The sequence below is a fragment of the Mixophyes fleayi genome, chromosome 12 (assembly GCF_038048845.1).
Source record: "Mixophyes fleayi isolate aMixFle1 chromosome 12, aMixFle1.hap1, whole genome shotgun sequence".
In the NCBI taxonomy this organism is placed as follows: domain Eukaryota; kingdom Metazoa; phylum Chordata; class Amphibia; order Anura; family Limnodynastidae; genus Mixophyes; species Mixophyes fleayi.
In genome coordinates this window covers 72,823,053-72,839,493 of record NC_134413.1, presented here as the reverse complement: position 1 = coordinate 72,839,493, position 16,441 = coordinate 72,823,053, and the positions used below count along the sequence as shown (strand labels likewise).

Below are 16,441 nucleotides of genomic sequence, written 5' to 3'. Positions count from 1 at the left end.
GAGACAACAAAATTTAATCTGTAGGAATGAAACATGTTAAATGTTATCTAGATGTAAAATAAATTCCCTGATTAAGTAGATACAGTGTTTCTAGAGTCTTATTCTTTGTCTTAAACTGATTTGGATATTCCAGTCCTCATGTTCTCTCCAATCTATTAACTGCTACAGCTGCTGTACACGTGTATGCTGGTGCCCTATCGTGTATATATATTCTTTAAAAGTCCCTTTCTGTTGAATATTGTGATGACAAGACAATACACTGTCATGATAGTGATATGCTGCAGCAGAGGAGCACCTAAATCTGCATTACCACCTAATTGTTGCATGTTATCATGTTACTCACCTGCTCCTCCTCTCTCTGGAGCCCCGGGGCCTGCTCCATGCACAAGTGTTTCCCGTGGTTCCGTGGTTCCTCTCACAATTCTGACTAAATTGACATTTTGGCGCAGGGCCAAATTAAGCGATCGACTCACCCCGCCCCCTTTTGATCTCCCCGAGGTAGAAGTATGAGTAAGCAGGATGATCAATCAGGAGTTGCAGTCATGGAGATTGTGGCTTCTGATTGGACCTCCTGCTCACAAGCCACTGCCACAGCCATATGTACACGGAGGAGCCAGAAACAAAGGTGTCCCGGGAAAAGCGGCTGCATAGAGCAGACCCTGGAGCTGGAAAGGGGCAAATAAGTAACATGTAACAATTATTTGATAATGCAACTTTAATCTCAATTATGTCAAGGCTTTTTAGGTGGTTTCACTATACCCAATGTATTGTTTTTAGTGACAAAGCCCTGTATAAAATAAAATCCTTTCAGAAGCATAATTAAAGGGGTTTCCAACCATCACATGTATTTAATGGCTTGTATAGGCTTTACTCCAAGTTTTAGTAAATACACAATTTTTACGTCCTGGTTTCCCTCTGTACGTTTAACCCGTGTGGTGATACCACGGGGCAGAGCTGTGTGTTTGTGTTGCTCTGCTCTGCTTTCTGTATAATTGTATCCAGTGAGCAGCTTTATGTTGTATCCTGGGGTAAGAAAATAATCCACTCTCCCTGATGTTATAAATACATGGCTAAAATCACGGAAGGAGGCTACTAAGAAAATAAATGCTTGTAGTAACATTTTCAGGATGGTGTGTACAAGATAAAATAAAGCAATCTGAAGGTGGAACAAACAAGCAAAACATCGCACAGCTGGTATTTCAGTACATAGACATCAAACTAGGTGGAGCTTGATCTGCTCTAGTGGGGAATGCAAAATATCTTTACCATCGTTGTATAAAGGAAATGTATATATTGGGGCTCATTTAGAGTTAGACGTACGTCATTGTTTGCATAAGATGTGTATTTTCATACTGCAACGATTCCAAAATCCAATAAGTATATGTCCATATATAGAGTTATTTATATCGCTGACATCCGTCCGCCTTTGTCTGGAAAAGCAGAATAAGGATGTGCAGGGACTAGCATGCATGGGCTGAGCACAGTATGGGTGGGTTCATGTAATTGTAACATAACATCTGCAAATACGCCTTTTAGGGCTCGATCCTCATGCAGGTATTAGATTTTTGGTGCAGTTATATGATGATGACTATCAGCCCTATTTAGCTGTTTCTAATTTGCTGATTGAGTATTGCGTAATTGACATTTCCATTTTTAATTACATTTTATATCTGCACCCCACTGTATCGGGGGGGGGGGGGGCAGACCTACACTGGTCACAAAGAAACTGTTTTTGAGCTGCAGGCGCCTTGAGACTCAACATCAATGAGTAAATCCACTTTTTTGTGTACATTATTTCCAACGTACGTTTGGTGCGCAAATGCGTCCAACTCTGAATAAGCCCCATTATGTCTTTACTGTACTAGTTATGATTTTGTTGTATATGTTGTTATGTGTACACTGTGCATGTGGTTATTTTACCATTTCCATGCAATACATTTTCTAATGAAAGAATTGTGTCTGTGTTTTTCTTCTTACTGTAGCAATAACTAGATATTTATGTGGATAAGAAATTCCCTTGCTATGGGCATATTTCAAAAGAGCTTTATTCACTACACAGAGAGAGAGGGATGCAACACTTTTTATTGTAGCTATTTGTTTGACTGTACAAGTCAGCTTCCCTTAGGCAAAATAGATGTACACTGGGACCAGTACCTGTGCAATACCTGTCATCAATACCAATTGGTCCTGCTCAGAATGTGGGAAATGTTTTTCTAAAATATTACTTCTTAAGTATCAGAGAAGCCATACCGTAAAGAAACCATATTACAGAATGTTGGCAATATTTAGCACATAATTCACTTCTTGTTGCGCACCATACAGGAGAAAGACCATGTCATACAGGAGAGATATTCTTGCTCTGAATGTGGTAAATGTTTTACACATATTCCAAATTGTTAAATATCAGATAAATCACTTAGGGAACAGCCAAATTCATGTGCTGATGTGGGAAAGGGTTTCAAAGTAATTCAGAAAGGTAATGTATGTCAGAGAAGTAATGAAGGGGAGAAACGTTATTTTATGCCCTGAATATGGGCATGTTTTACAAGTTCTTGCTGTCTGGATGTCCCATGTGGCTATAAATGAGGTTGGGATTTCCTGCAATGGGTTGGCAGTGGTCTTCTCCTGGGCCTGCTGTGGTGTTGGTAGGAGCAAGAAAGGGAACATGCTGGCAGTTTATTGATGGCCAATGTATGTGGCCCCATGCATACTCAGACATGAATGTTCAGCTGTGGTGGAGGGCAGCCGCTTGCTAAGTGTTTTTAAGATCGGAAGACAGTTCAGGCATGGGAAACCTGCTTGAAAAAGACATAAATTAAATATAGATACAAAGCATCCCTGACTTAGGAGACATCCAGACAGGGAGGCAGCATTATTATTGGAGAATGGGTTTAAGAATGTTTTTAGAGTTCCTTATAGGGAGTCCAAAGAGTTGAAACTGTACGGATATTTGATGTCAGCCATGCATTATGCACTGTAAATGGTCCCTAAAACAAAGCCCAGAATATTCAGCCTGATTCATCATTTGTCAATTCCAAAGAAAGATTCGGTGACTAATGGGATCAGTAAGGAGACATGTTCTGCATCATACACCTCACTTGATGCGGCCATTCTGTAAGAGGCATCTTCCTGAAGCTTTCACCTCCTTAAAAGAGTGGGTGCTAAGGGCGGAAATGGGAATCAAGTCAGTTATCCACTATCTGGACATTTTTCTTTTCATGTGACGAGACCAGCGTCTTATGAAAACCTATAATGAATGGGGATAGTATTGGGACAGTCATGCTCCTCAGATTTTGATGATCAGTGTCAGGACACCAGGGCATTAGAGTCAAGGCCCACAGAGTAGCCCTTGTACCTTGGTGTTCTTTGGTAGCTATAATAGTACCTTTATTACAGAAGGTGCAAACACAACTGTAACACAATAACTATATTAAATCGCCAACATCTAAAAACCTCCCCAACACATCCCCAGATAAAGATATGAGGAACCGTTACATATGTTTAAACAGTATTTCTTTGGCCGTGCTAAGTTGTAAAAAAGTCTCTGGTCCTGATGCTTTTGTCACAATAGCTCAGTACTCAGGTCTTCCAGATTCCTCCGATTTCTACACTTCTAGGCTTGCTGGTCCTGGCCTCTCGGCCTTATGCTCACTACCGAGATGTTAGCAGCCTGGACCCCTGTCACCCTACTCCTGTAGGCACACCAGGGGGTAAATGTATCAAGCTGAGAGTTTTCCGGCGGGTTTGAAAAACCAATCAGATTCTAGCTATCATTTATTTAGTGCATTTTACAAAATGAAAGCTAGAATCTGATTGGTTGCAATAGGCAACATCTCCACTTTTCAAACCCGCCGGAAAACTCTCAGCTTGATACATTTACCCCCAGATGTGCAGACTCACAAGTAGCTCCCATTGGGGCAGAGTTATACTGTTGCACGATGTTCAGCCAGAGATGTGCCTAGATGTAAAATTGTAATCAGGACACACGTTGGAGCTGGTAGGAGACAGATCTTCAATACCAAGCTCAGGATATCCAATAAACAACCCTTGGTCTCCTTGCAGGCTCTTTTTAAACAGTTCAGAATTCCCACTGGTCAAATCCCGTCCTGTAAGGTTATCCCAAGTCCGTACAGAATGCCATTGGCTCCCAAATCAGGGGTTGGATATGGGAGTGGAGAGAAGTCATCCCCACATGGGTTTCCCCCCAGCTGGTCTAGTGCATAGTAGTCTGACACAGTCCTAGAGAGAACAATAGAGTAGCAAACTGGTTACTGCAGGGCTTAATCCCAGATGATGAATAGCAACTTCCTGTTTCAATCCCTTCTATACATTCATATGAATTGTTAACGAGTAACTACAAGAGAAATTAGCTCTTAAAAGTTTGTCCTCGTATGTACATTTTCTCAAAAGAAAAAATAAATGGCTAAACTAATGTTATTATTTTGTTAGGGTGACTTGGAACCAAATTCAAGACACGCTGCCCACATTATACTATCATGTTACTTTGTACTGATACTACCTCAGTGATATAAGAAAGTAGTAGTAGACTTACAAGATTTCAATCTTGAATCAATATAAGCCAATATGTATACATGGATATCCTCCTGGAATCTTGTCCTCTTACTGGATCTCCTTATGATAGGTGCTCAAAAGACAAGTGAGAACTGATAGTGCATTATCTCACGTAGCCAAAGTTTTATTGCACCAAAGAAGCATAAAAGCAATGTAAAATACAAATATTGGCTTATATTGATTCAAGATTGAAATCTTGTAAGTGTATATCCGATAGGGGATTGAGAACACCAATCATGTGGTGTTTTTGTCGTAATTATCAACCCCCACTGGATCCTTGGGATATTTAGTGGTTTTCGGTGTAACCACATATTATATGTTACGCTATGATATGATTTTTTCTTTTCACTTTTTTTATGTGACCACAATCGTGGTGAATGCCAGAAATCTGAAAGTTACTTTGATCACTGCAAATTTCTGGAATTTGTGGAAGACATACATCAAGATGGAAAGAATATATATATATATATATATATATTATTTCACAGTTGACTCTTTAAAACTGTTAGCGCCAGCTCTGTCACCATTGGTTATTTCTACAGTTTTTTATTTTTGCACATTGTATGTGGATTGTGTGTGTGTGTGTGTGTGTGTGTGTGTGTGTGTGTGTGTGTGTGTGTGTGTGTGTGAACAGAGGCTGCTTTCAGTTGGCCTGCGCAGATATACCAATCTTTTTATTGTATTATAATCAACAATTGTCTGAGACGCAAAAGAGGAACCAAGTATGACAGCCAGCATCCTGCTGCACAGCGGATCACTAAAGCCATGACAGCTATGTTATCACTGGATGTGAGTCCAATTTCCCCATCAATGCATCAGGTTATAACCGATTAGTTGAGATCATGTGTCCACGTTACCAAATTCCATCACAATCTTATTTCTTCTTAACAGCAATTGCTGTACTGTGAGGTTAAACAAAAAGTCCTTCAGTCCCTAGAAAATGTCATTGTACCGACTGTCCACTTAGCTACAGATATGTGACAAGCGGTACTGGTCAAACAAAAGACTATATAACTGTGACAGCCCACTGGGTTGTGTATAACAGTGTCAGGTCATTCACCGCACCCTGCCATATAGCCGCTCAGTAGGACAGATGTGATGCTGCCCCTCACACACAATTACCTTCACAGACAAACATTTAGATTGTAAAAGCAACATATATAAATATATATATATAATATATATATATATACAGTATATGCATTTTGTTTGTGGGGGGAGGGGGGGGTGCTGCTCACAATTAAACAGTTCCCTATTTTTCCCCACTAAATATTTCAGATGTCGCTGATACTGCCCCTGGCACTACTGTCATCAGATTTAAACATCTTTGATTTTAAAATTAAGAAAGAATAGTTTTTGTTAACTCTTAAATAGTTTAATAATATACCCATCTGCTTCCACTTCTAAATGGCAGCTGAGAACAGGAAGGACGGCTATACATTGAAGATATCGATCCAATACTCACGAGATCTGACATTTTACATGAAATGACATTTTGCCTCATTTTCAGATCGGAATTTGGAGCAAGACACCGAGTCATGTCTCAATTCGACTCTGTACCCTAAAATTCCTGTCTATCTAATTCTATCTCCTTACCGCTTATCTCTAGTGAAACATAAAAAAACAAAATGTGGGGGAAAAGTAAAAATTCTTCTTGTTTCACACACAACAATGAGAAATACCCCACTAAGTAGTCTTATGCCAATATATAGATAGTTTTTTTTATAACATAACCATTCAGGTCATGGCTTCACTTCCCTATAATTCACACAGTTCATCCATGTTACACATATGTACATAACTAAGACATAGGGCTGTCATACATATGGCCATTTACAGTTACACGGCTCTCAACCAATGGCTGATCAGGGATTACTGGGCACTGAGCTACCTGGGTTGGTGATGTCACAGAATTCTCTTCAATCTGATTGGTTGGAAACAGCTGTTTACACTTGAATTTCAAACAGAGCGTCAGTCATCTCCACAGGTAATGTAACAAGACTGGGATGGGGATTATATTATAAATGGGATATATTCAGGGGGTGAGAATAATTTACAGTCTGTGTATTCCTGGTTTACCCATCTCTAAGCCCTGTGTTAATGGCTTTAACCTGGTAACAATATTTACAGTACAGTATAAGTATGAAAAGAATGTGGACCTGATTTTAAACCCAAATACATGTAAAAATCCAATTAAAAAGTAATGTGGAAAATAGATATTTGAGTAATGTCAAATACTTTACATGAAGCATATCTTCATGTAGCTACTTCTGCCATTGATTTAATTTCCTATGACAGTAATTAACAAGCTTAGTGGGAAACAGTCACTATAATATTTTTACAAGAACTAAATTTAATGCTGCAGTTTACATTAGAACGTTACACATGAGAATGTTTGATTTTGGCACACTGGGTAAGCACTTGCCAAGGTGATTATTGTAGTCTGGTGTAAGGTCCTAATGCAGGTTACCCATAGACTGGTCATTAGGATACCTCCTACCTGCCATCAGAATCGTTAAGAGGTACAGAATTCAAGATAACTGGGGGAGATTACTTTGTGGTTTGCCTATGAATAGTGACTAACGAGATTGTGTCTGACCTAACAGATTGGCAGATTCACAAGTAATTCCCCATGATTCACACAGTTCATCCATGTTACACATATGTACATAACTAAGACATAGGGCTGTCATACATATGGCCATTTACAGTTACACAGCTCTCAACCAATGGCTGATCAGGGATTACTGGGCACTGAGCTACCTGGGTTGGTGATGTCACAGAATTCTCTTCAATCTGATTGGTTGGAAACAGCTGTTTACACTTGAATCTCAAACAAAGCGTCAGTCATCTCCACAGGTAATGTAACAAGACTGGGACGGGGATTATATTATAAATGGGATATATTCAGGGGGTGAGAATAATTTACAGTCTGTGTATTCCTGGTTTACCCATCTCTAAGCCCTGTGTTAATGGCTTTAGCCTGGTAACAATATTTACAGTACAGTATAAGTATGAAAACTTGGACCTGATTTTAAACCCAAATATCTCTAAGAATTTGAAGGTGAACACAAAGGGAACATTTTCTAAAATGGTTTTACAGAAAATGTGTATTATTATTATTATTATTATTATTATTATTATAATTATTATTATTATTATTATTATTATTATTATTATTATTATTATTATTATAATTATTATGATTATTATTATTTATTATTATTATTATTATTATTATTATTAGAATTATTATTATTATTATTATTATTTATTTTTAAGGCCAAATGTGCTTTACAGATTAGTGAGGAAAACATGTCATACATAAAACAGCTACATACAATATAGATAAAATAAATGCTAATATAAAAACCAAGGGTAGGGAGAACCCTTCTCCTGAGAGAGCTACAATCTAATTATAGCAATAAAAGTGCAGCAAATAATGTATAAGCCAAAAATGCCCCATAGCTAATAAAAAATGCCCCAGTTAGTGCCTTGTGCTTATTCTACACCAGGTCTGACGTTCTATGGGCCCTAGTGATAGTCTCCAGCCCTTTATTCAGGTAAGCCCACTTGTGGGGTCACAGGGGGAACAGCAGAGTAACCTGTATATAATAAAAGAGTGAATCTACAGGACTGTAATGGTGCCCATGTGCATTAGCCCCAATGTGAACTAAACTAATCCAGAACTAACAAAATGATTTTAGTCCATCTTGAGCCCCCCGTGATAGAGAACCAAAGATGGATGGAGAGAAAGGGGGTGAGTGGAAAGTAACAAAGATTAGAAAGGATGAGGAAGTAATGGGGTGAGGGGAGAAGGATGATCAATGGGAGACAAGACAAGGTTGGGGGTAAAGTGTAGAATACATTTAAACACAGTGGGCCTGATTCATTAAGGAGAACAAAGCAATAAAGGACTATATTTGATCCTAGACAAAACCAGGTTAAAATGCAAGGGGTGCAAATGAGTTTATTATTTTGCATATAAGTTAAATACTGGCTGTTTTTTCATGTAGCAAACAAATACTTGATAGCTTTATTTTTACACCGAATTTTAAAGCTAAACTAGGACATGCCCTACCCCTAAATTTACCTCACTCTCCAATGCAACATGGTTTTGCCAAGGTGCAAAGTTACTCGTTTATTTTGCTTTTCTTTCCTTAATGAATTAGACCCAGTACCTTTGGGACACATTTTTTGAGACCTGCTTTTAGTAACTTTTTTTATTAAATAATGAAGAGCTCTGAAAGTAACCATGTTTTGAATAATTTTCCTAACAACAGATTGATCGCTAAGTCTGACAAGAGACAGAAAAATGAGTGAAGACAAGCCTGTCATCCACAGTTCTTCCAGATGTAAGAAAATATAAATGTGTTCGTTAGGGCGGGGAACCCAGTGGTAATATCAAACAAAAATTTAATACGGACATTTAGGGCACCCAGTGGTATACCCAGCACCCCCCATCCCCCATCTTTCATGTAAGTCCGATGTAACTTGTTGAGTCCTGAAGCCGCTGTCAGCATGTTCTGTTACAGACAGATAGCACTTACCTTCCGGTCCTGCCCTGGTCTCTGGCTGTAGGAGAGCAAACTGCCAGTTAGGGGTAAGAGAAGAACTGCTCCGGGCCCTGACAGGAGAGTTTGCAGGGTAGTTTGTTTTCTATGATTGTCATCAAATTATGGCTCCATTTGTGTGTTTATTAACAGATTATGGCCCCGTTTTCTATGACTGATGCTATAATCCGGTGACAATTTTTAAGGTTATCACTAAATATTATATGGGAGCTGCTTTACATATATAAAATAGCAGATTTCCTCCAACTGGATATGGGCTTTTTCTGGTAAGATATATTTTGGTTCCTCCCTATATCATGTTTGCGCCAATGCCTCTCAGTATGTGTTTTTTCCTTGTTTATGGTATAGTTTCACCACAATTGATAAGCAGTATGGTAGTTACCTCCCAAATGTCCCAATTTCAGCAGAAGAGTCCCGAATTTAGGGCTCTGTCCACTATCCTGCCCTGGGACATATTTGTCCAGCTTGTGGGAATGTTGGGATAAGGGCGATAGCTAATGACCACGCCCTCACCGTGCCTTGACCACGCCCCATCAAGATGTGGTCATGTTTGTCTACTTTGTATGTCCCTGTATTTTGTATACTCTGTTTTTCCCAATACCTGTTCTGCCGATCACTGTGTCATATTACATATCAACTACGATAGTAATAATAATTAATGGGACTCATGTACTAGCCAAGGTCCACGGTTATGCCGCGGTAGCTCGCTTTTCCATGTAGATCAGTTATGGACTCTCTATCGGCATAGGCCACATTCTAATCGGAAAATTTCACAGAAGCGATGTTCAAATTGAAAGTCCCTTATCCCTCCTGAGTGTCAGACAGTGCAGACTGGATCTACACACAAGAGGGAGCTATTGCACACAAAGGAACGCACATAAGAGACAACTGGGGAGGAACTAAGGGTGAAAGGCACAAAACAGGGATAATGAACAAACACATGGATGAAGATCAGACACATAAGGAACATGTTTAACAGATTTTATATTGCTAATACCATGGGGTAAATTAATGATAATTTATAGTAAAACAAAGTCACCCATCATTGAGAATATATTAGCTGATAATGAATATTCTTGTCTTCCCAGTGCCAGAAGCTGTAATGGAGACCCTCGTTGGAGATCCCAATGACACCTCCCCGAGGAATAAGGAAAACATCGCTGGACATTCCATCGTTGAGGTTAAATGTCTTGTCTACTATATTATATATGGAAGATCGTTGTTCAATTCTAAATTGAGGCACAGGTTAAGCTTCAACACATGTGACAATGCGTTTATGTTGTAATATTGTTACATTTTAGTTATATTATAAGTAATATTCAGTCTTTATTCCATGCCTCCCAACTTTTGCAATCCCCAAATCAAAACAAAACACAGTTTGCAGCGGTGCGTCCATAAATGGAGGTGTGGTCACATCACAATGGGTGCGTGGCCACACCCTCATGGGCACCCTTTACCCTCCTCCCCTAACAACGCCAAAGATTTTAGTCTCTTCTATGTATAAAGATGTACATGTAATATTATGGGCCAGATTCATGTTCAGACTTATCTTGCGTGAAATAGACCTGCGCTTGCTCCAAAACGGACTTTACTCCAATTAACGCAATTGCATGTAATTCATGTCCAAAGCAAATGACACTTACGACTGCCTACAACACATAAGGGAACAATGGTGGCAAGGTTTTTCTCCTGGACAAAACCATGTTACAATGCAAGGGGTGAAAATAGGGTTATTTTTTAGCACATAAGATAAATACTGGCTGTTTTTCATGTAACACACAAATACTTGATAGCTTTAATTTAACACTGAAATTTAAAGTTGATCTAGGACATGCCCAACCCCAACTATAAATCTACCATGACATTTTAAATTTGCCTCCCACTCCAAGGCAACATGGTTTTGCCAAGATGCAAAGTTACTCCTTTTTTTACTCATTTTCTTTTCCTTAACGAATCAGGCCCTTTATATGTACAATATGCATTAAGGAGATCTTGATTTATGTATTTAATGTAAAAAAAATATAAATATGATTATACTGTTTAGAGTTGTTCATCATTTTTTTTCTAGGCTTTATTTAAATACCTTATATTGCACATACGCTTGTGTGTATACTGCGCTGTGCTCTGTTAATGTACAACATGTAACGTTTAGGCAGATTGCACTTACACCCAGATTCAAACTGAAACACATCTTGATGTCCGCTTGGATTTGAATATGGGTTCCGTGATCTTTTCTTAAGAGCAAGTTAGGTGCAAGTTGCGTTCGGACTTGAATCAGGCCCTATATGAGCCTCCTCTTCAAGGTTCTCATGTTTCCCTAACATGATTCTCACCAGGTAGTGGTCCAGGTACCAGTTATTCCCACCAATGGTTCTTTAACATCCATCTTGCAAAGAGCCTGTGGTATGAATCAGCAGTCATTTTTATACCACTATCATGTAAATTTCATCACTTAAATTCAAAGTTGAAATGTATTAATAGTCTCTAGTAACCTATGTCCTTGTTATTCCAATTCACTGGCTTTCCTTTGTATTGAGAGTCATTCATTTGTTTCCCTCCTACAGTATGTTTGTAATGACATTTACTTTTTATTTTCCCGGTTGTCTTAGGAGAGTGTATCAAGACCGCAGTCACCACCACAGGGATTTTATGTGGGCTCCAGCTCGGAGGTATTTTCTACATATATAACTTTCTAAAAATATAAGTCTTCCCATCAGTGGACTCTTCATTTTATATTTACTTATTTTACACCAATGGTATATGGTTGAGGTTGAAGCCATAGGTCCTGGTGGTGATGTGATGGTGGGTCGTCTACAGCAACATCAAACTGTGTGGTGTGGTAAGACAAAAAATGAAATCCAGTCCCCTGGATGAGTGTAATTAAAATTATTGCCCCCTTGTTGTTCATAATTAATCCCTAAATGATTTTAATTAATATTAGTGCCCCCTTGATGATTATAATTTATAATAGTGCCCCCTTAATGATATAATTATTTTAGGGTTTCTCTCTTTTTTCGTCTCTCTTGTGTCCAGCACCTGTTCACGCAGTGTGTGCAGGGAGGCTCCTGACGTGACGTAATAACGTTGTCATACTTAGGGGAGCCGGGGGCCCCTGCATACAGTCACATCTGGGACTAGGTGCTGCTGGCAATTAAGATGGCAATTTTTAAAGGAGAACCCCGGCGTTATCTGTGTATCTGCTAAAATGTAACATTCTCAACTTGTATACGTTAATGGTAGATGCAACTCATTTAGGAAATAGGACAGACTGTATAGGCGAGCATCACATATCTGGGGTTAACCATATTTACTTTTTATGTTCCCGGTTGTCTTAGGAGAGTGTATCAAGACCGCAGTCACCACCGCGGGTATTTTATATGGGCTCCAGCTCGGAGGTATTTTCTACATATATAATTTTCTAAAGATATAAGTCTTCCCATCAGCGGACTCTTCATTTTATATTTATTTATTTTACACCAATGGTATATGTTTGAGGTTGAAGCCATGTGTTGAGAGACTTTCATTTTTAAAACCCATATACTTCCTCCTACAATATGTTTGTAATGACAATTACTTTTACTGCCCCCGGTTGTCTTAGGAAGATGTATCAAGCGCCGGATCAGCACCTCCAGGAGTACATTTGGATTCCAGCTTGCGAGTAAGTATTGTCTAGGTATACAGCTTTCTAAACATATAAATCTTCCCATCAGCGGACTCTTCACAGATTGAATATGGTTGAGGTTGATGGGGCATGTTAGCGGTGGGTGGTCTACACCAACAGCGAGCTGGGTGGAGGGCTGGAGCAAAGATGAAATCCAGTACTTCTAAGGTACCAGATGCAAACATCCGATCTCTATTATCTGTCTGCTAATATGGGTTATTTCTATATCTGACCTTGAGAAAACTATCCTGTTCAGTCGTCACAATGACCGAAATATACTGTCTCCCGTTTTCTTTCTTGTCCTGGATTCATAGAACTCCCTTCCACTTACTTGTATAAGTATGAATGGAAGAGGTGTAACATAATCTACAAGAGTAGATCAGTTAGATATGAATATTCCCAACGGTCTGTGAGGTCATTTTGGTGAATGATGTTTGAGAACAGAGATGTCTCATGTTTATAATGACATTTACTTTTTCTGCATCCTGTTTTCTTAGTGTCGTGCACCAACACCGGATACAGCTTTAGAAAAATATCTTCTGAATTACACCTTTAAGGTATGTTCTAGATATACAACTTTTTAAAATATAAGTCTTCCCATCAGTAGACTCTCCATATTATATTTATTTGACACAGATGGAATATGGTTGAGGTCATGGGCCTTGCTGGTTGGTGATGGTTTGGTGGTGGGTGGTCTACAGCAATGTGTACATATCAGATATCTATTATGCTCCTGTTAATATGAATAATTTCTATATCTGCACCTGATAAAACTATGCTGCCCAGTCATCACAATGTATAAAATATTCTGTCTTCTTCTTACTCACCCACTTGTATGAGTATGAGTGGATGAGGTGTAAAGTAATCTCCTTCAGTAGATCATTTCGACCTGAATAGATCTGACAGTTCATAAGGCCACTATGGGGAAAGATGTTTGAGAACAGAGATCTCACATCTATAATAGAGTTCTCTGGAATCAAATTGAATAAGAAAAGGTTCCGTACAGAGAGTGCTTGTTATGTGGCCATGGTGCACTGCTGGATGACTGACAGTGATGCCTCAATCCCTGACCATGGTGATAGTATGGTGATGGTGATAGTATGATGTTTAAGGGCAAGTTACTCCACCCAGTGCAGAAACACAGGGCCAGGCCAGTGCCTCCTATAGAGAAGCACATGGCAGCAATCTGCACCCAGGAACTTCTAAGATAAGAGAATTATACAGGTCACTCTTTCTTGCTTTAAAGACATAAGAAGTTGGGCAGTCAGGTGACATTTTTCGGACTTTGAGGTCATTACTCATAAGATCTGGTTGACCTGCTGTCATCATATTGTGAATGTAGCAAAGGAGGCAGAGTTAGATTAAGGATTTGGGGGGCCCAGGGTACTTAAGAGAGGGGGGCCCTATGGTCTAACGTTAACAGCACAGTGCCATCATTCAGGGAGAGAGTTACTAAGTCACATAGTTCTAAACCTACTACAATAATACACTATTAAATGTCATGTGTGTATGTATATATATATATATATATATATATATATATATATAAAATCATATATATATATATATATATATATATATATATAATAATAATGTAGTAATGTAGTAATCTATGTATGAAATGTAAAATTTACATAAATTCAAATTTGCAATATCATCCTAGACCCTAGTAACTCCTACTCTTGTTATAACAATTCACTGGATTTTCTCTGTATTCATTTTAAAAACCCATATTCTCTCTCTGTAATAACATTTACTTTTTCTGCTCCTTGTTGTCCTATTAGTGCGCACCAAGACTGGAGTCACCGCCCCCAGGATTTTATCTGGATAACAGCTCGGAGGTATTTACTAAGATACAACTTTCTAAAAATATAAGTCTTCCCATCAGTGACCACTTCACATTATATTAATTTTACACAGATGGAACATAATTGAAGTTGAGGCCATTGGGCCTTGGTGGTGGTGGCGGTGGGAGGTCTAAAGCAACAGCAAGCTGGGTGGAGGGGTGGAGGGGTGGGGCAGAAAAATGGAATCCAGATCAGATACCAGGTACAGCAGAGGATATGTGGAAAAATCAGATTTCTATTATGCTTCTGCTTATATTAGTAATTTTTATATCTGGGCTTGCAAAACATTTAGATTTCTGTTGAGAACATGACAAAATATCCTACCCCACACTTGCTGCCTAGGTGTGATCTTTGGCTCAAAACTATCCTTTATTCCCCACATCCCATCTCTATCTCTCTGACCCCCTGACCAACATTGCTGTGTGACTGGATCATATAGCCCACTGAGCACTTTTTACAGTTGCAATCTGACCAATATACAATATATAGCACTTAACCTCATGTATCAAACTTACATTGTCCCATAGGTTGTAAGCTTGTGAGCAGGGTCCTCTTACTTCTCTGTCTGTCTGTATTACCCAGTACTGTTTTATTACTGTGTTTGTATCCATTTGTAAAGCACTATGGAATATGCTGGCGCTATATAAATAAATGATGATGATGATAGTACCAGAGGTAGCAAAAGTCAACACAAAGCCCAGGAGTAGAGCTGGACATCGGGAAATCTTCTACCTCCTGATAAAATTGATCTCTTTAGGATCGAGTGTTTGATTCCTGAGGGTTTCCCATTTCATGCAATGTTTGTAAATATCTGCTAAATTACACTATCAGCTACTATGATATCCTACTATTAGTCTGGGGATGGTCTTCTCATTTGTTTGGTTCACGTGAAGTGCTATCCTGTTTTACGAGTACTAGGAATGTATCTTTGGCTGTAGCTCCTAAAATTTCAGTCCATTATTGGTATTTGGCATCCGCATGTAGATTAATATAACAGACGCAACACAAATATAATCTGCCTTGTTTGTTAAACCATGCGCATGTCCTTTTGGCTTTGTCTACCTGTTTCTTTTATTAAGCTGACATTCTGCTATCTATATGTCCTCTTTTTAATTTCTGTCCAATGCCGTCTACTTCTACTACTGGGAATGTCTTGTTATGATTGGTTACTGCAAGTTACAGATCATCTGTGATATCTCCATCAGCTTAAAAAAACAAAACAACTTAATGCACATGCAGCCCCAGGAGTGAATTGCGTAAAACTAATGGTTGCTTCATGGTTAGGATATTGTACCTGTGTACATGGTTTACCCCATTGTGTAGTCATTCTTTTCATATGCATACATTTTATCAACAGTCAGAATTCTCAGCATCTGATGAAGTGAAGACAACTGAAGATGCTGGATGTGAAGTTCCCATCAATGAGGTATGGTGGCTTTTTGACTTCATATTTAGATGGATTCTATTATCCTCTGCAAAAGGTCTGATTGGCGGAAACAGATAGATCAGGGGGCGGCTTTGCTAAGTGCAGATAAGGCGCACAACTGTGTCTAGTTTTGCACTGTTATTTTAATGAGCTAGTTTGGGAGGAGAAGCTGCTTTTAGGGAAGCAACTGAATGTTTTGATGTTTGTATATGAGCCTTAGAGCTTCTGTAGTTCATCAGATGACTTTATTAGAACACATAATGGTGAAGGAAGCTGGTAAAATTCATTATGTCCGCACAATTTGTGCTCTTTAATTAAGTTACATTCAGAGGAGGGAATTCAATTGACAGCATTACTCGTG

The 16,441-nt window shown here is 38.9% G+C and overlaps 1 protein-coding gene across 1 annotated transcript in view; it reads right to left on the bottom strand.

Moving 5' to 3' along the window:
* The window catches only part of LOC142108367 (zinc finger protein 529-like), a 37,140-nt gene extending 36,758 nt beyond the window's left edge, over positions 1-382 (bottom strand). The window contains exon 1 of the mRNA XM_075191993.1: positions 344-382. Coding sequence (XP_075048094.1) covers positions 344-382 — 39 coding nt within the window. The remainder of the gene's footprint in view (positions 1-343) is intronic.
* Between the last annotated feature and the right edge of the window lie 16,059 nt (positions 383-16,441).